Below are 26,384 nucleotides of genomic sequence, written 5' to 3'. Positions count from 1 at the left end.
GTCCTAGGCTCGGCGGGGTTCGGAGGCCACAGGCCGCGGCCATTATTTTGGTCGTCGCCTGGGCCGCTGTGCCCAGTGACACCGGGGCATTGGATCTATAACTGCAGCAGCCTGGTGGTGAACAGGGCACGGAGAAGAATTGAGGAGGAGAAGGAAGGGAATATCGGTGGCGTGGTGGAGTGCTCCGGAGTGCGGGGGTTTTCTCCCCTGCGGTTGGAAGGAGCACGAGTTATTCTGGAGAGGAGAACTTAAAATAAGAAGATTACCGGTTTTGTGGAGCTCTGGAGAGAAGAGGTGATGGAGAAATTTAGGAGGGAAGGTTTGAGGCCCCCCCTCCTTCTGGGGAACAGTGGTGGCGTCCAGCTTCCGCCTTCACTATGAGAATTTTGATGACATCACTTCCCTTCGGCTTCCTGGTTGACTAACTGTACTCTGGACTCGTTGCTCCTGTGAGTGCCCCCTGGTGGATCCGGAGGAAATTACAAGGATACTGTGCCTGCCTGAGGATTTTGAATTTTTTTGTCCTTAATGGCAAAGGTCAGAGACCAACTGCTGGAGAGATGGAGAATTTTGGAAAAGTTATCTAATATGGACAAGAAATTGGATGAAATAAGAGCAGAAATTGTGACTATCCAAAAGGATTTAAAGGATACTCAACAAGTTTCAGCAGAAAACAAGCAGAAAGTGGAAGGTTTGGAGGGTGAGATACGGGCAGTGCAGAAAAGAGCGGAGTCGACAGGCAATGCTGTGCTTGGACTACAGATGGATAAAATGTCTTATTTCCTTAGGTTTCAAAATTTGGAAGAAGTGGACCAAGAAGACTTGAGAGATGTTGTGACTAAATTGTTGGGAGAATTTCTTGGGAGAGGTGTTGATTTCATGAATTGGGATGTGGATCGAGTTTATAGAGTTAATTACAATATGCACGCATGCAGTTCCCAGAGAGGTTCATGTCAAATTTGTGAGAAGAGGCGAGATGAAATTCTTAGAAAACATAGGAGTGGGGCACTGATTTACAGGGGCAGGAGATAGCCATTCTGAGGCAGATTCCCAGACAGGTGCGTGAAAAAGAAAGAAATATTATTTTTGTCAAGCAAATTGTACCAGAAGGAGTGGGCTTCAGATGGCTGATGCCAGAGGATTGATGATTTTCCGGGAGGGCATTACGAAAAAAATCAGTACAATTGCGGAGGCTACGGCCTATGTGGAGGAACACAAAGCCTTCCTGGAATCAGATGACCCAGGAATTGAAGAAGGGGAGGTTATAGATCATGGGGCTGAAGCGGCTGCCGCTGTTGCGGCCCTGGAGTTGGGTCAGGCTGAACCCAGAGTTCTGAGATCCAAAACTAGGAAGTGATAAAGATATTTGGGATTGTGTTGGTTTTCCTTATTCTCTTTTGTACGATATTCTGTTTATTCTTGACTCTTCTTTATTACGTATTTAAAATTTGCAAACTTAGCTACTTCGTGTCACCTGCTTGCCTTATGGCTGTTGTATGTGTTAAAAAATTTGAGTAAAATTCTTATTTTAGATAAGAAAAATGAAAATTTACCATACCTGATATGTATTTGTATAAACCTTTTTTGACTAATAAAAACTTTTTGAATAAAAAAAAAAAAAAAAAAAAAAAATAAAATCAGGCATAGCAAAAATGATCTAGAACAGATCATTGTGTTTCAACCTGGGCAGCTTGAAGATGTGTGGACTTCAGCTTCCAGAATTCCCCAGTCAGCAAAGTTGAAGTGCCCAGATTGAGAAACACTGATCATGTTTTTCTCCTACTTTCACAGTGTTAAATGAAGGGTCCTTGGTATCCCTGAACTTGGTTGTTTTCTTGCAAAGGTTTCAGTACCTAAACTAGGTAACATCATCACCATTATCCCTAGTTTGGGTAATGAAACATTTGCTAGAAAACAACCAAGCTCAGAGAACACCAAGGACCCCTCATTTTCAACCCCGAGTACAAATATTCTCCTTTATTGGTACAGTGTTAAAACTTATACTTTATTTATTTTGTCAACTGTGGTTAGACATACAAAAAATTTGTCTCTTGAAATCATCCGTTACTTTCCTTTTTTACAAAGAGTTTTGTTAAATCACAACATTTGTTGCTAGCAGCTGTGATGGTTGGTTCCATGTCCTTATGATTTTCTAGTTCCTCTGTAACAGAAATCTGGAAGTGGTGATTCCTCATTTTATTCATATGTGACTGTATTCATAAACTCCTGAGTTCTTAAAAAGTCTTTGGATGGCAGTTAAACCTTCTCATATTGGATTCTGAAAGAACAATGCAATACAGAAATTCTTCTACTAAATTTGACTAATATTCTGTGTAGTCTTGTTCCCTTTCCTCAAAATAATATTCTATTATGAAAAAAAGATGGAGGAAACAGTAGGAAAGAAGGACAGGTTTGCCTACTAGAGTTGCAATTGCTGGAATCCCTTACAAGCAGTGGTGGGATTCAGCCAGTTTGCACCACTTCGGGAGAATCGGTTGTTAACTTTCTGAGCAGTTTGGTGAACTGGTTCTTGGAAGAAATCATTAAGGCAGAGAACCGGTTGTTAAATTATTTGAATCCCACCACTGCTTACAAGCCTCCCTGATTGAAGAAATACAATTGTAAATGGAAGGCTATTTGGAATTGGCTTGATTATGGACCTCAAAAGTCTTAGTCAGATCCCATTGTTACTCAAAAATAATAATCTAGGGACAATAGAAGACAAGATAATTCAATACATGGCTGGAAAATAATCATTAATTGAAATCTTAGATCAAGTTTAACATTTCCCCATCCAGCTCCACCATTTGAATTATTGTACCATATTATTCCAAAACCAATTGCATCCCACAGATAAATGTGCGTCCCTGGAGAAAGCACAGAGAGGATGGGTGGCTTAGTCAGGTGAACGAGAAAGGAGAGAGAGATTTAAGACTATTCAGTATGCTAAGCACTGTGTTTGATTTCTTGGCTTTTATTCAAAAATGAAAAAGTGCAATTGGGCTGGGTCGGTTGCATTCAATGAAAACTGGTAACCAGTACTCAGCACTCTCTCTGATTATAAACCCAGGTTAATAAAATAGGGTTGCTCTGAAGATCCCCATGCCCAAAACAATCACATGGCACCTTTAGCCAACATAGGGAAGCAATGGCTTCTGAAGCATTAGTATATAAGCTGATACCATTTTTTCCCTAGTTTGGTATATTGTATATGAACTCAAGCATTTTTTTTCCCTGTAAAGGTCAAGCTGGGGAAACTCAAGGAATATCCAAGAATGCCATAGCTCTGTTCCTCTGGGTATGTGGTATATTGCTGTGTGTTTTCGTGGGAATCTATTGTGCCCACAGTCGAGGATCCAAGAAAGAACCATTCACACACCATCGCTTGAATGAGGATGCATTTGATGACCCTGGTAAACTTGTTCCCCAGGTCCTTTGGGATGGGAAGGGTCACTTAAGAGGGCGCTGTCGATGTCCTTCCCCTGTATTTTGGTCCCACCATGAGATACAAACTTCTTGCTTCTGGTTCATCAATGTTGTTGATAGCCTTTGGTTGAAAAAAAATGGTGGTGGTGGTGGTAGGAAGGGTCTACAAGTCTTCCTCTTTTAATAACCAAAGGTGCTTTCTCCAAAAGGCAACTGCACATTCTTGTTTTTTTGTTTGGAAACGTTTTGCTTCTCATCCAAGAAGTTCAGAACTGAAGAAGCTTCTTGGATGAGAACCAAAATGCTTTCAAACAAAAAACCAAGGGAGGCCAGTTGCCTTTCGGAAAAAGCACCATTGGGACAACCATAACCTGGACGATTGAGAATCTCCATAGACTTTTGATGATCACTGGTTCAACAACCATTCAAAGTTACAACAGTGCTGAATGAGTGGTATTTAAATTGGTCCTCAAACTATTGGCAGATCTAGCACCCCTCTGGTCAGGTGACCTTGATCTAGCACTTGACAACTGATTTTCACAACACTTGCAGCATCCCACAGTCAGGTGATCATCACTTATGACCTTCCCTGTTGACTTCCCACAAATAAAGTCAGCAACGAAGATCATGGGTCACTCTGGTAAGTCTCTCACATTTTTCCTTTCCTGGCAGGAACCATCCCTGATTCTGCCATGCTCATTCCATGGCTTGGCAGACACCTGCACACCCTCTTCTGCCCAGCAGCAGTTGCTTGCCTGCTTGCAAACTGCCTGAGACTTGTGTGATAGCAATAGCAATAGCACTTATATACTGCTTCACAGTGTTTCACAGCCCTCTCTAAGAAGTTTACAGAGTCAACATATTCCCCCAACAACTATCTGGGTCCTCATTTTACCCACCTTGGAAGGATGGAAGGCTAAGTCAACCTTGAGCCTGGTGAGATTCGAACTGCCAAATTGCAGGCAGCCACCAGTCAGCAGAAGTAGCCTGCAGTACTGCACTCTAACCACTGCACCACTGTGGCTTATGATCCTTGCTTAACAATGGCAATGGGGAGTGCTGGGATTGCTGCCATTAAGCAATGCAGTCACATGACATCCCGCTTATGATTACATCACTTAGTGGTGGAAATTCCGGTTGTGATTACTGTTGTTAAGGGATGATATACTATACAATTAAAACATCCAGTTATAGATACAGGAATGAAACTAAGAACATAAAAATGTTTCTGTACCAAATCTTATAAATAGAAAAAGGTCTTTGTCAGGTACCAAAAAGACATTGATATAAGTCCCAAACAAGCATTATAAGCACTGGGATATCATAACAGAGAAGTTACCATGGCGAACTCACCATGGGACAACTCTGTGCAGCCAACTTGCCATGGGACAATTCGCTGCAGACAATTTCAAGTAGGATAACTCAACGCAATAAATGTTATCCGCCAGTATTTCTTCTACATTATTTTTGTCAATGGAAATAGTGTAGAAGAAATAATGGTGGATAGCATTTATTGCACTGAATTATCTTGCATGGATTGTCCTGTAACGAGTTTTTCCACAGCAAGTTGGTCATACTGAGTTGTCTTGTGGCAAATTGGTCAGGGCAAGATGACTGTGCCAAGTTGGCCATGGCGAGATGGTTACAGTGAGTTGTCCCATTCTATAACAGAGGCATTTTACTGGGCAATGCCTTATTAAGTAGGAGTACCTAGATAGATCATTTGACAACAATCATCACAATGTGTAAATAAGTGGGATGGAGGAAAATCCAGGAAGGGTCTCAAGTAGCATTCTCATATATTTTTGCCTTCCATAGCAACTGTTTTATAAATGGGAAAGCCCACTCAACAGTCATTTTGGGAGAGAACCCATATCGGGTAGTAAATTTTTTAAATGCCCCAACCCATTCCAGACCTGAAATGCTAAACAGATAGATAGACTACACATATTTCTTTAACTTCCACCTCTCTTCTTTTCTTTTCAGCTCTCTCCCTGGACAGGCCTCAGCATTATGACTGGTTCTTCAATGAAACAGATGGTTATGTCTACCCAACCCTAACACAAATCCAACTTAAACCAATGCAGGTCCTCTCGGTCCCAGATCTCAAAGAACCCTCTCCTGGGTTTGAAACGTCACCAGAGAAACCTGCTAAACCTGAGACAGGACCAGACACCAAGGAGGTGCCACGAAGCCCTGTGAAACTGGAGTGCTTGTCTCCAGTCAATCTTGGAAATCTCATCTGAGGCCCAGCTCCTCTCTAGCAGCTCCCCTTTCCTCCAGTACAACTCCTTTTCTTATTTTATTCAACCTGGAAAAATCTGGCTAAGGGTTTGAATCTGATTTGAAGGAAGTACGATGAATTTGCAGATCCCTGAAGGGCTGGGTTCCCAACAGTGATAAAAAGCAGTCCACTTTCCTAAATTAGGCTATTAGAATATATGTGTAGCTATATAACTTACTTGTATACAGGTAGTCCTTGACCTACAAACACAATTGGGACCAGGATTTCCGTTGCTGAGCACGGCAGTTGTTAAGTGAGTCATGTTGGATTTTACAATCTTTTTTGCCATGGTTGTTAATTGAATCAGTTCAGTTCTTAAGTGAATCATTCGGTTGTTAAATGAATACAGCCTCCCACATTGACTTTGCTTGTTGGAAACTAGCTGGGAAGGTCACCAAAGATGATCACATCACACCAGAATGATGTAATCATCATAAATACATGCCGATTGAAAGCATTTGAATTTTGATCATGCAACTGTGGGGATGCTGCAATTGCCATGAGTGCGAGGACTGGTGGTAAGTCACCCTTTTCAGTGCTGTGACAACTTCAAACTCCGAAGTCGCTAAATGAATGGTTGTTAAGTCGAGGAATATCTGTATCTTTCCCCCTCCCATATTTCCTGTCAATCTTCCCCCTCCCTCTAGAACAGAGGTGTCAAACTCAGTTTCATTGAGGACCGCATCAGAGTTGTGTTTGTCCTCGGGAGGGGGGGGGAGGGTGTCTGTGGCCAGGGTGAGCATGGCCAGCTTGATGTCAGTCATGTCAGGGGGCCCTGTGGTGGCCTGAGCACTCTGCCAGCAAAAACAGGCTCCTGAGCTCCATTTTTGGCTTCCTGCAATCATCTGCCAGCAAAAATGGAGCTCAGGAGGGATGCACGTGGTGGTCCTCCCATGCTCTGTTTTTGCTGGCTGAGGCTCTGTGGGCCAGTCCTTCGCTGTTTCCAAGCTCCCCCCGCAGGCCAGATCTAAGTACCCCACAGGCTGGATCTGGCCTCCAAGCCTTGAGTTTGACACTCCTGCTCTAGAATTTAGATGGATGTAACCCACTTTGGCATTGTACTGGAAGCAACATGCTGGAGGTATTCCTGACCATTATCTGATCAAGTCCATTGCTAAGCTCCCAACAGACAGACAAACTTTAGACCAAACTCTTTTCCCGTGCACAAAAACAGTTGCTGTCTCGGTAGAGGTAACCCCAAGCAGATACAGATCCCGACCCAAAGGGGAATATCCTGCTATTTTACAACTGGCAATATTACCGACTATTCTCCTTCATAAGGTTCTGCCACATGAAAGCCTTAAATTCCTGGCCTCCCTTGATGAAACCATTTGAAAACGAAACCAGTTTAAGAATTTACTCTCTGGATTTCAATCTGTTCTTCAGCTCTGGCAACAAGTGTGCTGCCTGGATAGTGATCATAATGATGTCTGACTGATAGATCCAATTTGCTTCTTCACTCCCCTCCGTTCTGGGAAAGTACATGCAAATTATTTTGCTCTTTAAGGGAACATATGGTTTCCATTGATTGACCTTTTCTTTGAGCCCCATTTGTATTTGACACTGTCCCATCTGGCATGTCTACTCTTGGAATGGTGGGAACAAAAATACCTCAGTTTAACCATTCTTTCTTTCACTTAACCTAGAAGGGAAAACTGAAAGAACTCTTTGACAATTTCAGCTGGGGAAGGGAGGACAACGTTTGACTAGTCACTATGAACCTATATTAAGAAAAAAAAGTTGACTTCTTATTTATTTTTATTTTATTTATTTATTTATTCGATTTTTATACCGCCCTTCTCCCGAAGGACTCAGGGCGGTGTACAGGCAAGATAAAACAATACAATATACAGATTAAAATACCATTTAAAAAACTTATTTAAATTAGCCTAAAATTAAAAATTTCCATACTAAAAACCCCGTTTAAAAATTGATAAAAGATAAAATTCAATTTAAGACAGCCCCGCGCAAATAAAAAGATGCGTCTTCAGTTCGCGACGGAATGTCCGAAGGTCAGGTATTTGGCGTAAACCCGGGGGAAGTTCGTTCCAGAGTGGGAGCCCCACAGAGAAGGACCTTCCCCTGGGGGCCGCCAGCCGACATTGCTTGGCGGACGGCACCCTGAGAAGTCCCTCTCTGTGAGAGCGTACGGGTCGGTGGGAGGCATGTGGTAACAGCAGGCGGTCCCGTAAGTACCCAGGCCCTAAGCCATGGAGTGCTTTAAAGATCGTAACCAGCACCTTAAAGCGCACTCGAAAGGCCACAGGCAGCCAGTGCAGTCTGCGCAGGAGCGGTGTTATATGGGAGCTACGCGGAGCTCCCTCTATCACCCGCGCAGCTGCATTCTGGACTAACTGGAGCCTCCGAGTGCACTTCAAGGGGAGCCCCATGTAGAGAGCATTACAATAATCCAGGCGAGAGGTAACGAGCGCATGAGTGACCGTGCACAAGGCGTCCCGATCAAGGAAGGGGCGCAACTGCCGAACCAGGCGAACCTGGTGGAAGGCGCCCCTGGAGACGGCCGTCAAATGATCTTCAAACGACAGCCGTTCATCCAGGAGGACACCTAAGTTGCGCACCCTATCCTTTGGGGCCAATAACTCGCCTCCAACAGTCAGCCGCGGCTGCAGCTGACTGAATCGGGGTGCCGGCATCCACAGCCACTCCGTCTTGGAGGGATTAAGCTTGAGCCTGTTTCTCCCCATCCAGACCCGTACGGCTTCCACGCACCGGGACAGCACTTCAACAGCTTCATTGGGGTGGCCTGGGGTGGAGAAGTACAGCTGGGTGTCATCAGCGTACAGCTGGTATCTCACCCCAAAGCCACTGATGATCTCACCCAATGGCTTCATATAGATGTTGAACAGAAGGGGCGAGAGAATCGACCCCTGCGGCACCCCACAAGTGAGGTCCCTCGCGGTCGACCTCTGCCCCCCTGTCAACACCGTCTGCGACCGGTCAGAGAGATAGGAGGAGAACCACCGATATACGGTGCCTCCCACTCCCAATCCCCCCAACCGGCGCAGCAGGATACCATGGTCGATGGTATCAAAAGCCGCTGAGAGGTCTAATAGAACCAGGGCAGAGGAATAACCCCTGTCCCTGGCCCTCCAGAGATCATCCACCAATGCGACCAAAGCTGTGTCCGTGCTGTACCCGGGTCGGAAGCCGGACTGGAACGGGTCTAGATAGACGGCTTCATCCAGGTATTGGGGTAGCTGTCGCGCCACAGCACTCTCTACAACCTTCGCAACAAAGCGAAGGTTGGAGACTGGACGATAATTACCCAAAATAGCTGGGTCCAGGGAGGGCTTCTTGAGGAGCATCTTACTGAAGATGTAGAGGAACTATGTACAAGCCCAACTTGCAACGCGTGGGAGTTTAGACTTTATCTGGGCTTGTTCCTATCCTCAAACATGACATTCCAAAGATGATTATAGGGGGCGGTAGCCAATATGTAATCCTTAAAGGAGTTCAATCCAGAGTTCCCACTGGAGGCACCAATGACCAGGGTCAAATTGTCCTACTTCAGTCACATCATGTGAAGATCTAGTTCTCTGGAGAAGGCTCTAATGCTGGGAAAGGTGGAAGGAATGAGAAGAGGAGGATAACATGGTGTATATATTCGATTATTTTGGCAATAAGCACATAAGACCTGACTGACCAGGTTGGAGACAGATTTATCCTGGACAAAATCTATCACAGCATATAATCTATCATGAAGGCAGTTATTTTAAACATGTGAAGAGCAAAGCCCAAACACTGAGATGGCATCTCTATGCAAGGCAGCCTTCCCTAAAGAAAATGTCCCCAAAGCCTTGATCGTGTTGAATGTGGACTTTGTTCTCTCATACATCTGAAGACATCAGCTTGGGAAAACTGATGATGGGTGAGATCTTTCCATTGAGGAAAATGCCAGTTTCGTTCTTTGCTTAAGTTCTGAACTAGTTTATAACAGCTTAATTAAAATACTATCCCATGGGCTAAGTTTAAACCAAAGCACAAACAAAGTGTAATTCATCCCTTCTGCAAATTAATGGATTACTTTTACTGCAATCTAATTACTGAAAAACTCACACCTAAAACTTTGGAAGAGTATAATAGAGTTAAGGTGTACCTCCTTTAATGCAAACAGAGTGAAGGAGTGGTATCAAGATACTATCAGTTATATTGTTACAAATAAATATACTTTTTCCAAAGTTTTGTTGTATTGTTTCCATTGTTCGTTTGTGTTCATTTTGGTGTTTGGAAATTTAGTGCAGGTGTATTCATTAAGATTAAAGTTGTGATGGCAACAATTTTAAGAATCCCTGAGCTACGCCTACAAACTGACCAGGTGATTTAACCTCATCCCAATTAGCTACCAAACAAAAGGCATTATGAAAGATTTCAGGTTGTCAGTCAAATGTCTGCTCTTTTCAAAAGGCAGCAAATTTAGTTTACTAATCTCTTGAACTAATCAAAAGATGAAACCTCTCAGGAAATTCTCAGGAAAATGTTGTCCTGAGAAAGATGTTTTTCTCTGGAAGATGTGAAGAAACAGTTGGCTAGAAATGTATCAGACAATTCTCTTACATGTGTACATCTGTTATGGGACAGAGTGGGTCATGGCAGAATTGATTCCTGCTGGAGTAAGAGAAACACCAAGAGAAGAGCCAATCCTAATGTCATAGCAGAATGTCATAAACACTGTTTCTGAAGATAAAGCAATAGCTGGATGGAGAAATCAGTGAAAGGAAATCTGATGGACACATGACTAAATTTATAAAAAGGATTAGTTTTGTTAAAATGCAGTATGTAGGAGATGGCTGTGTAATGGAAGAGGAAAATTATGTTTGCTAGTTAAGTAGGAGGGGACAGTGAATTTTCTCCCTTTTCAGTCATTCTAATGTGTATTGCCTTTATATGAATGAAAAAGAATGATGCCCAGATGATATATGCAAAAGTGACCCCCAAATTTATTGCCTATATTAATGGCTATTTGGAAAGAATTCCACTGCCTTACTTTTATTCTCCTGCTAAAGAGATGTTTTCCATTTCATAAATGGCTATTTATGAAACATTTCCATCGCTCATTTCCCTGAGTTATGACTCATGCAAAATATTAGCATCAATTTATCATGCAAATTTATAAGCAGGCTAACCAGTTATTTGCTCAGGAAATCTTCACAAGAAGCACTAACTGTGATTCGTAACACTACTTTTATTATAAGAGGAAAGTAACAGAATCTTGCAAGTCTGAGGTGGGATCTCTTCCCACCTTTACTTTTTACTTTCACCAAAACTAGGGAGGATCACCCATCTGTGATGCTTTCTCCAACTCAATCCCTCTTTCAGATTCAGATTTGTCTACCAGACCATTGTATAGGCCAGAGGTAAAATCCAGCAGGTTCTGACAGGTTCTGGAGAACCGGTAGCGGAAATTTTGAGTCGGTTGGACAGCCGGCAAATACCACCTCTGGCTGGCCCCAGATTGGGGTGGGAATGGATATTTTGCAGTATCCTTCCTCTGCCATGCCTACCACATGCCCACCAAGCCACATCACACCCACCAAGCCATCCCCACAGAACCGGTACTAAAAAAAATTGGATTTCACCACTGTTGTAGGTTATGACTCCCAAGATCATTCATACATATCAATACAGAGGTTTTTAAAAAAAGCTGGCTAGGGAATTCTGGGAGTTGAAGCCCACCAGGCTTAAAAGTTGCCAAAGTTGAAGAACCCTGTTCTAAACATTCCTAAAATTTATTTTGAATGACTTTCAACCACAGCTAAATCAGTTGTGGATGATGAAATCCAGATTGTTATCAGATACTAATTATGCGGATAAAAGACTTGGGACAGAATGAATTATTATATAAAATCATCAGGAATAATCAGGAAAACCTTTTCCAGCAATATGTCTTAAGGTGAAGAAAGAATATCTTGGGTTTAATCTGTTTTTTCTGCCATGGAAAATTGGACAGTTTTTCACTAAAGGGAATTTCAGTTAGAAGTTAGATTTGGTCTCCCAAGGGAAAAGACTCTTTAAGTTATGAGGAATGGCTGGACTAAAAATTCCTTTTCCTTGAAAATTATAATGAATATCAACATGGATAATTTTTAGGATGGAAGGAAAGGAGAAGAGGACAGCAAAGCACAGTGGTGATGGGAGAATTATGGGAAAGTCTGATGGACCAAATTAGGGACTGATCATCACAAAGAAAATCTATCTATGTGGTTGCTAAGAATTGACATCAATATTATGACACCTATAGGTAATCCTTGACTTACAACAGTTCATTTAGTGACTGTTCAAAGTTACAACAGCCCTGAAAAAAGTGCCTTATGATCATTTTTCACATTTATGACCTTTGTATCATCCCCATGATTATGTGATCAAAATTCAGATGCTTGGCATCTAGTTCATAGTTATGACCATTGCTGGGTCCCAAGGTCATGGGATCCCCTTTTGAGACCTTCTGACAAGCAAAACCAGTGGGTAAGCTAGATTCACTTAACAACCATGTTACTAACTTATCAACTGCAATAATTCACTTAACAATTAGGGCAACAAAAGTCATAAAATGGGGCAAAATTCACTTAACAAATGTCTCGCTTAACAACAGAAATTTTGGGCTCCATTGTGGTCATAAGTCAAGGACTACCTGCATTAGTCACCTTGTAGGAGTGCATTTATGGTGGATGTTTCTTCCTTAACTAGGAACTGCATTTAATATGTATTTTGTAACTACAGGAAGTCCTCCACTTACGACTGGCAACTTAGCGATTGGTTATAATGGATCCAAAAAAAGGTAGTCAGATTCAAAATTCTGAAAGCTGCCCCTGGTCAAGTGAACTCCTTTTGGGTGCTTGGCAACCAACCCATATTTATGGTGACCTCCTGTGACCATGATTTGCCATTGTGTTTATTTATTATTGTTTTGTTATCCTTCAGCATCCTTTTGCCTCCTTTATAAAAAGTTGTCAGCAGTGAGATGAACAGGGCTATCAGATCTGGGCTGCGCATTCTGAGTGATCACAAGGAGACAGTAAAATAATACACAAATTCCGACTTTTCTCCTATCTGGTCTGAATTGTCCGTCCAAAACGAATCGCTCTAGTTGCCTTTCAAGATGTTCATTTTAGCATGATTGTGTTCTGACTAACTCCCTAAACATGATAAACCCTCTGAAGTTAACTCAATGATTCCTTTATTAAGAGCACCAACAGCCCCGGCAAAAAGTTTCTCTTTCACTGCAGGCTAACAATTCTGTCCAGCAGGAAGATGAATAACTGACTGCCACATCTATTCATCTCTAACCCGTTTTTTATCCTCAGAGCTAGGGTGGGGCTTTGCTAGCAGCAGTGCTTTTCTGTCCCAAGGATCGGCCCATGGATTTCCACTGCTCTCCTCTCCTCTGCCTTCTGCACATACGCACGTCAGTCACTGGACCCAGCTGTTCCTCCTCTTCCTCATCAGCCCCCTCCACACCTGGGGGCTGTTGACTCTCCATCTGAGGGCTGATAGACAACCCAGGCTCCGCCTCTATCTCTCTCTCTGCCAGCTCCATTCCCTCTTCCTCCTCTGAGCTCTCAGGTTGCCTTGATGCTGACCCTAACTCCCATGCCTCCTCCTCCTCTTGATTCGGCTGCTGTAGGAGCTGGTGGCCGAGCTGCATAAAGATGTTATGTCAGAACCTCAGTAACATTTAAGATGCATGGCCTTCAACTCCCAGAATTCCGTGCTAGCTGAGAAATTCTGGGAATTGAAATCTACACCTGCTAAAGTTGATGAAGGTGAGAAACACTGTCTCAGATTTTGCTCTCCACAGACGATTCTACGACAGGCTGTCTATTGCTTGATTCCGGTAAGACATCAATCAATACATGTTAGCTGGTCACATTAAACAAAAATGCACTGGAAAGTTCCTCTTTCCTATGGTTACTAAACATTTGCTTTTATTTCTATAAAATAAAAAAATATTTAACAATCTCTTTCTCTCTCCCTCCCTCTCTCCCTCCCTCTCTCTCCATTTTCATATATGTAAGCACATACAGCACATAGCATATAAGCAGTGGTGGTATTCAGCCGGTTTTATCTGGTTCGGGCGAACCAGTAGCGGCAGTTGTGGGAGGCTCCGCCCACCCGCCCAGACGTCATCACATCCCATTTTTGATGCTCTATGCATGTGCAGAAGGTGTGCATGCTCACCTTTGCGAATCGGTAGCGAAGGTAAGTGAATACCACCCCTGCATATAAGCACGAGTTACAACCATTCGTTGAACAACCGTTCAAAGTTACAATGACACCAAAAGAAGTGGCTTACAACCTATTCTTGCACTTATGACCATTGCAGCATCCCCACAGTCACGTGATCAAAATTTACGTGCTCAGTAACAAGCTTGTATGTATGACGATTGCAACATGTGGTCATCATTGGTGACCTTCCCAGCTGTCTTTTGACATGGAAGTTAATGGGGGAAGCTGGATTTATTTCACAACTGCACGACTCACTTAAGAACTGCAGTAAATTGCTTAACAACCGTGGCAAAAAAAGAATGTAAAATCAATTGACTTAACATCCACCTTTCTTAGCATCACAAATTCTGGTTCCAATTGCAGTCATAAGTTGAGGACTATCTATACACTACAACAAGAAAGATGCAGCATCTACCGAGGGGTGGGAGCCACAACTGAAGCTCATGGCTCATGACAGCAGCCCCTCGGACAGGTTGTTCCAGGTTAGTTCTTCAAGAGAAAGGCTAGGAGTGGGATAGAACAGGCTCAAGGATGCTGAGTGATGTAGATCCCATACCACGGGGATGTGGTAATTTTAAATTGCTCTCGAAGAGGACCACTGAAAAAGATAAAAAGACAAGAGAGGGAAAATATATTGAGGAAAAGAAAACGTGGGGCAGATACAATCTGTCAAGCAATCTACTTTAGTATTTGTCAACCTTAGCAACTTTAAGATGTGTGGACTTCAATTTTCAGATATTCCTCCGAGCTATTCTGGGAGTTGAAGTCCACATATCTTGGTTGCCAAGGTTGAGAAACATTGATCTACTGCACCAATAAGAGGCAGGAAAGTTTCTCACATTCTCTGTGCCCAGAGAAAATGTCAGCAAGCAGAATTTTAGCTGACTTGTTTCTATGACGTTTAGGCACAATTTTTTTCCAATTTTCTAAATAAAATAGCACTTTTTACTTAGAGAAAAAGCATATCTAATCTAGTATTTTTCCTAATGTGCTAAATTTTGATGAGCATCGTAATTTAGTGTCCAATGGAGGGGTATTCGCTCATGGGATTGTTTAGTCAAATCTGTTTATATGAAGGTATAGAGCAATGTTGGCGAACATTTTTGGCACCAAGTGCTGAAAGGGGAGCGTGCGCGCACAGGGGACAGTGCTGGAAACCGGAAGAGCAGTTTCTCCGTGCGCATGTGCGGGAGCACCGGAAACCAGAAGAGCAGTTCTCCGGCATGCATGCACGCGGGTGATGACCCAGGGCACAGCACAGAGATAACAATAACAGCTGGCAGTTCAAACAGCCCCTTTATTGCTCCAAATCTCCCCAAACGCTACTGGCAAGCCCTAAAGCAGAGTGAGAACAAACTGCACATAAACCTCAAGCAGCATCTGGTGCAATTAGTCCATCCCAGCCCTGTCTGCACCAAGGCTGCATGGCAATAAATCCCAAATACATTTGGCAAAACAAGAGCCAAACAAGGAGTTTAGGGAGCAGAAGATCCAGATAATTACTCCAAATGCCAACAAGGAATGCAAGGACTCTTGGCAAGTTCAAACGTCTTGGGCACATAACACTTCAGGAACTCAGTGCTTGTTCCCGACAAATGCCCCTCTCCATGGTATCTCCTTAAGTCTCATTCCCCAGGTGTCAATGGTGGGTTGCTACCAGTTCGCTCTGGATCGGGCGAACTGGTAGCAGCGGAGGCAGAAGGCTCCGCCCACCCACAAGTGCACATCCACAAGCAAACCAGTAGCGACGGGATTTGAAACCCACTACTGTCAGTTGTTGCTGGTGAAGTTGGGTGGGGCACTCTCCTCACATGTTGCCTTCTCTACTTGCACTTATCCCACCTTCTCTGCACTCTCCTAGCCCTTGCGTCAGGAGAGGGTGGTTCTTGCTCCTCATCTGAGCTCTGTCTTTCCTCCCTGTCTGCAGGCCTTGCTAATTTCGAACAGCCTTGCCTGGACTGACTTTGCCCTTCCCCAGTTTCTTCCAAGGCCAATGGAGCTGCCCTCTCACTTGCTGTCAGTTCTTGTTCCAGTTCATCTTCTGCCACAGATTCAGACTCCGAAGGGGGCATGACACTCGTGCCTGGAAGCTGAGCTTCCAGTTTCCAGTGTAAACATACACACCAGTCACCTGGTCTTCCAGTTTCTGGCATGCACGCATGCGTGAAGACCAGCTTGCCTGTGCGCATGTGCGTGCCAGAACCCAGGAGAAAACGAGTGACGGCTGGCGTGCTTGGAGAGATGGGTCTGTGTCCTACTTTGGCACCTATGCCATAGGTTCGCCATCACTGGTATAGAGCATCATAAATATACAGGTAGTCCTCGACTTACAATCATTTGTTTAGTGGCTGAAATTACAACAGCATAGAAAAAAATGACATGATAGGTCCTCAGGACCGCTGCAGCATCTCCATAGGTCACAAAATGCAGGCATTTGGCAACTGGGGTCTGATCCACCTTTTGCAATCTTCCCAGTTGGCTTCTGACAAGTCAACCAGGGATTCACTTAACAACTGCATTTCACTTTATAACTGTGACAAAAAAGATTGGGCAGGACTCATTTAAGAACCACCTTGCTTAGCGACGGAAAGTTTGGCCCCAATTGTGGCCATAAATCATTGCCGTTGTTAAATTAGTAACATAGTTGTTAAGTGAAACTGGCTTCCCCATTAACTTTGTTTATCAGAAGGTCGTAAAATATGTTCACATGACCCCCAGGGCACTGCAACTGTCATAAATATCAATCAGTTGCCAAGCTGAGTGTAAATTACATGACCACGGGGATGTTGCAATGGTTATATAATGAAAAATGGGCATAACTCACTTTTTAAAGTGCCATTGTAACTTTGAATGGTCACTAAACAAACTGTTGCAAGTCAAAGACTACCTGTAGTAGTTTGCCCTTTCAATCTTGGTGGGGTGTGACTTCTTCCTTTATAGCTCTTTAATTAGAATATTATTTCCTCTCTAATTGTTTATCTATTGCTGCTTATCTGCTTGTTGGAGAGGATATCTTTTAAAAATGTAAGGGATGTCCTGGAAGCGTGCCAGTCAACCATATTAGTCATAGAGATAAGCAGGGTGAAGCAGGCAATCCTGGTTCGGACTAGATTGCCCGGTCCGGTAGTGAACTTGGCTAGAGGTTCAAAGAACCGGTAGCAATCTTAGTGCAAGGCTCTGATCGCTTGCCCGGCTGTCGTTACTTCCTGGTTTTGTACCCTCTGCACATGCACAGAAAGGTTTTGCACATGCACAGAGGGTGTGCGTGCACATGTGACTTCTGAACCATTAAGTAAGTAAGTAGATTTCACCCCTTGTTTATGTACCATGTAAAATATCCAATTGAATACCTAAGAAGGAAACAGATAAGTTAGAATTGTTTTACATTTGGCAGGGGAAATTGAGCAAAAATGAGGATTATGATGGTTTCTAATTATATTCTTCTGCAATCCAGTTCAGTTCACAGTTTTTATAACCTGCCCCAACTGGCAAGTTATGGGTTACACTCAACAGAGTAAAAATGCAGAATGTCTTTGAAAGAGGTTTATAGCTCCCGCTGCCTTAAGAAAATTCAAAACATTCTTAAAGATCCATCTCATCTTGGGCACCCTTTTTTGGAACTATTACCATCTGGTAGACAGTACAGGATAATAAAAACAAGGACAAATAGGCTGAAAAACAGCTTCTATCCCAGGGCAATAACCATACTGAATTCCATGGTATAGTGAAATATCGGGTTTTCAATTTCAATTACATAGAATGTAAAGGATGTATGTTTGTGTTTTTATTTTTATAGTTATAATGTACACTGAAGATGGCATTTAATTTCATTGTACCATGTGCAATGACAATAAAGTAAGGTAAATAACTAAAATAAAAATGAAAGAATACTGTATGTGCAATTAATAGAATTACTCCATATGGACAGGAGAAGCCAATCCTAATTAAAGCATGGTTGAACTGTGTTTTTATGAAAATGCCTAAAAGGGGGAGGCTTATCAAATTACAGTTATCCTTTATATTTATGTATTATGCATACATAGTGAATAAGCAAATCCGATAAACGTATGTATGTTTGTAGAGGATGGGAAAATAGGCAAATATCAAGAAAAATAGTACTGTATGTGGTCATTGCAAGAAAGAAATAATACTCTCTATGATTTGGAAATGGTACTTGTGTTTATAGCAATAGCACTTAGACTTATATACCACTTCACAGTGCTTTACAGCCCTCTCTAAGTGGTTTACAGAGTCACCATATTGCCCCCAACAATCTGGATCACCATTTTATCCACCTCAGAAGGATGGAAGGCTGACTCAACGTCAGGCCTTGATTCTAAAACTGAATCTGCCTTCTTGGTTGCTCTATGAAAGTATGGGCCTATGTTCATTTTGCAATAAGCTATTATTCCAAGATCTTTTTCACAAATACGATTATCAAGCTAGGTGTCTTCAATCCGCTATATGTGAATTGTGTTTTTTGAGTGAGGAACTTTGTATGTATCTCTAGTAAAGTTCATTCTGTTACTTGCAGTCCATCTCACCACTCTCTCAAACAGCATTTGTGAATTTTATTTCTGGGGAATTAGGAACCCATCCAATTAAATGTCATCTACAAAACTAGTTTTCTCTATCTCTTCATCCAGATCTTTCAATGACAATATTAAAGAGCAGAACACTTTCTGCCTGTAAATTCTCTCTGATAATATTGTACTACTAACTAGAGCTAGACAATTTGCTAGACCGATTCTTGAATACAGCTCATCTGTCTGGAACCTGCACTGCATATCAGACATAAATACAATCGAGAGAGTCTAGAGATATTTTACAAGAAGAGTCCTCCACTCCTCTACCTGCAATAAAATACCTTATGCCACCAGACTCCAAATTTTGGGCTTAGACAACTTAGAACTATGCCAACTTCAGTCTGACCTAAGCATAGTACATAAAATTACCTACCACAATGTCCTACCCGTCAATGACTACTTCAGCTTCAACCACAACAACACACAAGCAAATAATAGATACAAACTCAAGGTAAACCGCTCCAGACTTGATTGCAGAAAATATGAAAATATTCAGTAACAGAGTGGTCAGTGCCTGGAATGCACTATCTGACTCTGCAGTTTCTTCCCCAAACCCCAAAAACTTTTAAGCTTAAACTGTCTACTGTTGACCTCACCCCATTCCTAAGAGGGTGTGCATAAGTGTACCTGCGTGCCTACCATCCCTGCCCTAATATTCCTTTTTACTTACTCTTTTCATGTATCCAAATTATGTTTACACTTTTATCTGTTATCTTATATATAATTGACAAAATAAATAAATAAATAAAACTAAATAAATTTCAGTTCTGTAACTAAGATAAAGTCCAAGGCTATTTCACATGCTATTGTTGTGTTATGCATTTTTACCTGAAGCCGTTTCTTATAAGAGTTTACCTGGCATTTTTTCCATAAACTGATGAGCAGACAGACCAAGATAGCTGGGAAGAGTAACCACCAGTAAGTACTTTTGTGGGAGATTGGCTGAAATGACTGTTTCTTCTCTAGCTTCCAGTCAGAAGTGTTGATGGGTAACAGAAGATTCTGTAGTACAGAGAGAGACTGACCTATAGGGGCAGATCAAATTCCAGCTGGTAACAAAGGGGTGGGGAGGATGGAGCAGAAAGTAAATGATATTCAGAGGAAAGACACAATGGCGGGATACATACACATGCTAAATTTTCAATCTGTTCATAGAACTCATTGGTTATGTTCAGTGGTGGGTTTCAAATTTTTTTACTACCAGTTCTATGGATGTGGCTTGGTGGGCATGGCTTGGTGGATGTGGCAGGGGAAGGATATTGTAAAATCTCCATTCCCTCCCCACTCCAGGAGAAGGATATTGTAAAATTTCCATTCCCTCCCCAATCCAGGGGAAGGTTACTACAAAATCCCCATTTCCTCCCCATCAGTTGGGACTTGGGAGGCAGAGAATAGATGGGGGCAGAGCCAGTCAGAATTTTTACTACCGGTTCTCTGAACTACTCAAAATTTCCACTACCGGTTCTCCAGAACTGGTCAAAACCTGCTGAAACCCTGTGTTTCTCAACGTTGGCAACTTTCAAAGGTGTGGATTTTAGCTCCCAATATTCCCCAGCTGGCAAGGCCATACCTCTGAAAGTCACCAAGCTTGAGAAACATGGTGCTAAGACAACAGCTCAGTTTTCTCGATGTGCTGACCCACAAACTGTCCATCCATTTTAACATAACCTTATATATTATATAAATCACTCAATCAGTCACATTTTAGTATAATATTTTGTACCCCAAGTTCTACTGGCTGACCTGCCTGAAGATATGTGACATTGCCATGTGCCTTGTGAAAAGGGATAGAGAAATAAGGTAGCATATTTAATGATAAGTGTTTACTGTTTCTAGATTCGTAAATTATCACAGGAATAATCCCTCTTCTATGTCCAATTACTAAAGGAGTTTGGATGGTGGGAACATGAGATAAATTATGGATTTCCTTCTCAAAGGACTTCAGTCTATCTTGGATGGGGTTTAGGCATTCTTTCTCCATGGTATCCAGCTGTGAATAGATTTTGAAGGTTTAACTTTGTTCTTCTGATTTTAAACCTTTGATACTAGTTGTTGCTCCTTTTTCCTTGCCAGCCATGTGATTGTGGTGGTGACATTCCTTGTTAAGATTAACAAACAATTAAATCACTTACAAAAATAATAATAAGACTTTTAGTATAGGTGCTGAGAATTATTAGAGCCTCTACTTCCTGTAGAAATCAAGACAAGTTAAAAAAAAACACAGGTGTGCCTTAAGAGGGTGGGATAGAAAGGAAGATTAAAGCGTGTCCCAGAAGAATAGCCGGAACTAAATATGGTCAGTGAAGTTCAGAGTGACTAAATCAGAGATACAATATTCCAGGTCAGTCATATTACTGTAATCAGGGCCTGCTCCAAATAGGAAAGATCTTCCATCCAGTTTGATATCAGACTTCTCTCTGGCAATTCTGATAGCATCTGTGAGGTGCTATTTCCAATACTGCAAAACCATATGTGATGTAAAGTAGTGAAGAGGTGGGTGGATCTCCCCTCCCACAAGGGAGAGGCTGCATTCCAGAAGAGTAAGAGGCAACTTAGCCCAGATATCATGTATGAAAGAGAGAGGGTGAAGAAAGACCCTTCTTAATAGTTCACAGAGTATATTGTAAATGTAGATAATAGAATCCTCAGTCTGGCAAGGTTCTGTCTAAGGTATTAAAAAATATAGAATATAGCTTGAAGGAGCCACCATGTATCTTTGCTGTATTTGGGCCTGACTCATGCTAGGAGAATCCACAGCTATCTTCAGGATAGGATCTGAGGATTTCCACGGTGCCCAAAAATGGTACTTTGTGAGTGTCATCTGCAGGGATGTTGTGGCTGTAGCCACCAAGGAACAGGCTACAGGTAGTTCTCTACTTACAACAGTTCATTTAGTGACCATTCAAAGTTATAATAGCATTGAAAACATGATTTATGACCGTTTTTCACACCTATGATCATTGCAGCCTCCCGTTGGTCATGTGATCAAAATTCAGATCCACAGCAACTGGTTCATATTTATTGACAGCTGCAGTGTTGTGGGGTCATGTGATCAGCTTTGTGACTTTCTGACAAGCAAAGTCAATGGGGAAGCCAGTTTCTCTTAACAATGTTACTAATTTAACAATTGTAATGATTCACTTAACAACTGAAGTGGCACGAAAGGTCGTAAAATGAGGCAAAACTCCCTTAACAAATGTTTCTACTTAGTTGTGGGCTCAATTGTGATCGTAAGTCAAGGACTACCTGTATTGAGACGTTGAAATGAGACATCATCTGGCTTCAATCAATGTTGGATTTGAAGTCCAGAGGGCACCAGGGTGGGGCAATCTGACATGGTAGACTATATTACAGGGGTCCCCAACCTGTGGGCCATGGCCCACTAGTGGACCGTGAGGGAATTGCAATTGGGCTGTGGAAATGGCTAGTGTGTGCATGTGCTCCATTTAAGTGAGCGGCAGATGCACACGCACACCGCTTGTGCAAATGTAGCTGCATGCACATGCACACGCTCGCCGATCGCTCACACAGAACCATTTCCCTCTCCCCTCCCTGCCGAAAATCAAAACCGTTCTTCATATGAAGAACGGTTGCAGGAACTGGGCATGTCTAGTTTAACAAAAAGAAGGACTAGGGGAGACATGATAGCTGTGTTCCAATATCTCAGGGGCTGCCACAAAGAAGAGGGAGTCGGGCTGTTCTCCAAAGCACCTGAGGGTAGAACAAGAAGCAATGGGTGGAAACTGATCAAAGAAAGAAGCAACTTAGAACTAAGGAGAAATTTCCTGACAGTTAGAACAATTAATAAGTGGAACGACTTGCCTGCAGAAGTTGTGAATGCTCCAACACTGGAAATTTTTAAGAAAATGTTGGATAACCATCTGACTGAGATGGTGTAGGGTTTCCTGCCTGGGCAGGGGGTTGGACTAGAAGGCCTCCAAGGTCCCTTCCAACTCTGATGTTATGTTATGTTATGTTATGAAAACATTGGGGAACTCTGCCATAGTCCACTGTGGGAACATTATCTTTTGAAAGTCAGCTTAATATGTACCAAAGGTAATATGTACCTTTCCCCATTGGCATGTCACATAGTGCTTTCCCCTGCAATGCCACTATGCCCTTATTGAAATGGGGAAAAACAATCCTATGTGGAAAAAGGTGCAGATCTCCATCCTGCCTTTAGTGGTGCCATTTCTGTTTCCTCTCATACCATTTACCCCATGTCCCTTCAAGGCTAATTAGGGACAAAGCTTTACAAATATGACACACCATTAGCCTGTTCTTGGATGATGGAAGGATAAGGGGGAAAGCATTATTTTAACACGTAAATCTATCTCATTTATGGTCTGGGGATGAATCGAACAGGACATTGGACACAACAGATAACATTGTTCAATGAAGCATGATTAGGGGAACATGGCTAAACCTTTGTCTCCTCACCCCTTTCCCCATCCCTGAAAAATGTTACCTATTTGGCTCTGAATAATGGTGCAGTTCTTAAAATCAACATGCTCTTCTTCTGATGTAATCCTCTCTATCTCCTTTGATAGAAACTGAAGGCGGGAAGGAATGACATCTATAAACTGAGAGATATTTATCAATTCAAAACTGGTAGAACTATTATCCTGAAAAAGAGCAAGAAAAATACAAAGCATTAACTGCAGCTTGCTCATCCCAGTATGACAACTGTAATTAGTACCTCATACTTCAGAAATCAATGCTCAGACGCCATTATTGATGCTTTTACATCTTTTGAAGTTTATTTTGATAGAAAGCCCAACAACTGGCTAAGATGGCAAAAGTGACTGCTTTAATTAAATACACAAATTAAGCTGATTTTCTTTCAACATATAAATCCTTTGGAACTTTTTACTTGACAAAGATAAAAATGAAGTTTTGATTTTGATTAGATATGCATTGGTTGTTATAGAAATGTGTGCTACTGGAATTTAATAGATACACATTTTATTTTGGGTTTTTATGCATTTGTTTCCATTTGAAGTAAAGCAGTGGGTCTCAACCTGTGGTCTGCAGACCCCTGGGGACCACGATGCCATCACAAGAGGTCCACAAAGGCTTGAAGAAATGTTATAATTTAAATCTTAGGTTAAGTCTTGGGGGGTCCGTGGCCATAGTCTGTGGCCACAAAAGGTATTTAAAGGGGGTCCATGATGAAGAAAAGATTGAGAACCACTGAAATAAAAGATGTGTTATTATAGCTATTTTCTTATAGAAATAACTAATAATACTATGTGTATTTGTGGAATTGATATTTTTTTATTTATTTATTGTGTCAATCATATATAAGATAACAGGTAAAAGTATAAACACAATTTGGATACATTAAAAGAGTAAATAAAAAGTTATAGAATATTAGGACAGGGATGGAGGAATGCATTTATGGGCTATATGTTTTATTTAGACTAAGAGAGTTCTGCAACCCTGTAATCTGTTTATTCAGGGTAGAATCCAAGTGACTGAGTGGTGCTGAGTATTTACTGTCCGGATGCCCTTCCTGACGCCTACACCGAGTTCATAGCAAATATTTTCTCTTTGTACCCTGATAAAACACCTCTAGGCCACCATGCCACATATTTAGACTAAGAGAGCAGTGTTATTATTTGATTGTTGGGTATGGTAAGTATATCTTTTATATTTTAGTTTTGTATCTCTTTGTTAAACTAAAACAAAACTTATCTTGTTTTATCTTACAACTTTATCTGAACTGAAGAGAGTTGGAAGTAACTTTTTTTCCTATGTTATTTTTGGAGGGTTTTTTATATTACTTTTTAAATTTTCCCTGTTGTCCCCACTTTTCTCCTTTTTGTTGCAACATTTTTATTTTTTTATATTTGAAGCTTAATAAAATTATTTTTAAAAACAGCAATGCAAACTGTAGGATATGGGCTTGACAGCAATTTCCAGCTGAAGACCTAGAGTATCCTGGTGATGCTATTTATTGCATTATTGTTTATTGTAATCACTTTGGACTAGATGACCTCAAAGGTCCCCTCCAATTGTAGACTACACAGTGGGGTTAGAGTTGATTCTGGAAATGCTCAGCAGTTTTTGCTTCATAATGAAATGAGTCCACTTGTAGAAACAGGCATAACAAATATAGGTAGTCCTTGACTTATAACCATTACAAAATTACAAAGCCATTGAAAAAAATGACTTATGACCATTTTTCACACTTACTATCATTACAGCATCTCCACAAGTCACTTGATTAAAATTTGGGTGCTTGGCAACTGACATGTAATTATGACAGTTGCACTGTCCCTGGGTCATGTGATCATCACACAACTGGCTTCTGACAAGCAAAGCCAATGTGGGAAGCCTGGTTCACTTAACAACCACATGATTCACTTAATATCTGCAGTGATTCACTTAACAAGCATGACATAAAAGGTTGTAAAATGGGGCACAGCTCATTCGACTTAATCATCTTGTTTAGCAACAGAAATTTTGGACTTTGATGTGATCGTAAGTCGAGGATTACCTGTAACAAAATGTGTCTTTCGAAGGAAGGGAGGAATTTTTCTTCCAGCCAGAAAAAAACTGAGGAACTTACATACATTCAGATACTTTTCCATTTTCTCCCACCCCGAAAATAGGGTAAGAAAAAAATTTCAGTGTTCCTTTTCCCCTCATTTTGATTAAAAGCGGTCAAGCTGGTTTTGACTCTTAGTGACCATATAGATACAAATATTCCTGTCAGACAAGGAATACACACAGAAGTATTCATAGTTTGTTTAGCACTTGTTAGAGCCCTGGATTAATTTAAGTCTTTTTTTACTTTATCTAAATTAACACTGCATTAAAAAAAATAGAAATTTTGATTGCAGTCTGTTCTAAGCCATTAAGACAAGACAAGTTAGGTTAAATTGTGATTAAAATAGGAATTACTCTAAACAAAGCACTCTAAACAAAGTTCTTCAACTTACTACTTCGATATTACAATCTTCAACAAATTTTGTGTGATCATATAACTTCTCAAATAATTTTTTCAGTCTTTTCCCAGACACGTTGATTAATTTCTTTAAGTTTTCATTGATGAAATGAAGGTCCCATAATACACTGCAGAATATGTCCTGGAGAATATAAATGGAGATGGGGTGCAGAGAAAACATGAGACCAAAAAAAGAGAAAAAAGATTGTACCCTCATTATAAACCAAGACTACGACACTTGGGTTGCAAACCTTTGGATTCCCTCTAGATGGGAACAGAGAGACACAGAAAATCTGGGTTCACTGCTGCTATCTGGTGGTTCTCTATTTCATTGGAGACCAAATCTGGTAGCATGGCTACCAAGAACATTTTACTCAAGCAAAATCCAAGATGGGAGATGAAAATCATATTAAAATCCTATATCCAGAGGCATATCACAATATGAGATATGTATCTCTATACTCGATTAAGAAAGAAGTTCACTCTGTGGACCATTTTGGTACATTACTGAGTCAAAACACTGGTTCTTAACCAAAAGACATGATTTTCCAGTCAGTTTGGGAGCTCTTTCTACATAGTTGAAAGGCTCCACAAGCCTGATCAGGAGTCACTAGCAGAAGCTTTTCAGTTATTTGGACAGGCCAAAGTTTAAACCAGGAACATTCAACGGATATGCAAACGATATTAAAGATCCTTGCAGACTTCATTTCCCATTACTCCGTCATGGACATACGCAAGGAATATTGGTAGACCAAAACAATTGCAAGAATAGATTTTCTTTGCCGTTAGCATATCAGGTGCCTAAAATAGGCATATTAATTTTAAAAAAACCCTCCGAAACATTTCCAAATTGAACCCCACCAACTTGGAACTTCCCTCCTCCTACAAAATA

At 41.5% G+C, this 26,384-nt stretch overlaps 1 protein-coding gene across 5 annotated transcripts in view; it reads right to left on the bottom strand.

Moving 5' to 3' along the window:
- Positions 1 to 1,990: 1,990 nt before the first annotated feature.
- Positions 1,991 to 26,384, bottom strand: part of FLT3LG (fms related receptor tyrosine kinase 3 ligand) — a 38,652-nt gene continuing 14,258 nt past the window's right edge. For 4 of the 5 annotated variants that reach the window (XM_058180138.1, XM_058180140.1, XM_058180139.1 and 1 more), the window contains 4 exons: positions 25,488 to 25,634; positions 23,009 to 23,165; positions 19,396 to 19,565; positions 14,383 to 14,552 (listed from right to left, as the gene is read on the bottom strand). In XM_058180138.1, the coding sequence (XP_058036121.1) occupies positions 14,529 to 14,552; positions 19,396 to 19,565; positions 23,009 to 23,165; positions 25,488 to 25,634 (498 nt within the window). In that variant the 3' untranslated portion in view covers positions 14,383 to 14,528. Of the gene's footprint in view, positions 2,279 to 14,369; positions 14,553 to 19,395; positions 19,566 to 23,008; positions 23,166 to 25,487; positions 25,635 to 26,384 lie in introns of those variants that run through there. The other variant, XR_009154823.1, reaches the window with a different exon arrangement.

This window comes from Ahaetulla prasina, chromosome 4 (genome assembly GCF_028640845.1).
Source record: "Ahaetulla prasina isolate Xishuangbanna chromosome 4, ASM2864084v1, whole genome shotgun sequence".
Classification (NCBI taxonomy): Eukaryota; Metazoa; Chordata; class Lepidosauria; order Squamata; family Colubridae; genus Ahaetulla; species Ahaetulla prasina.
This window is presented reverse-complemented; position numbering and strand designations above follow the sequence as displayed.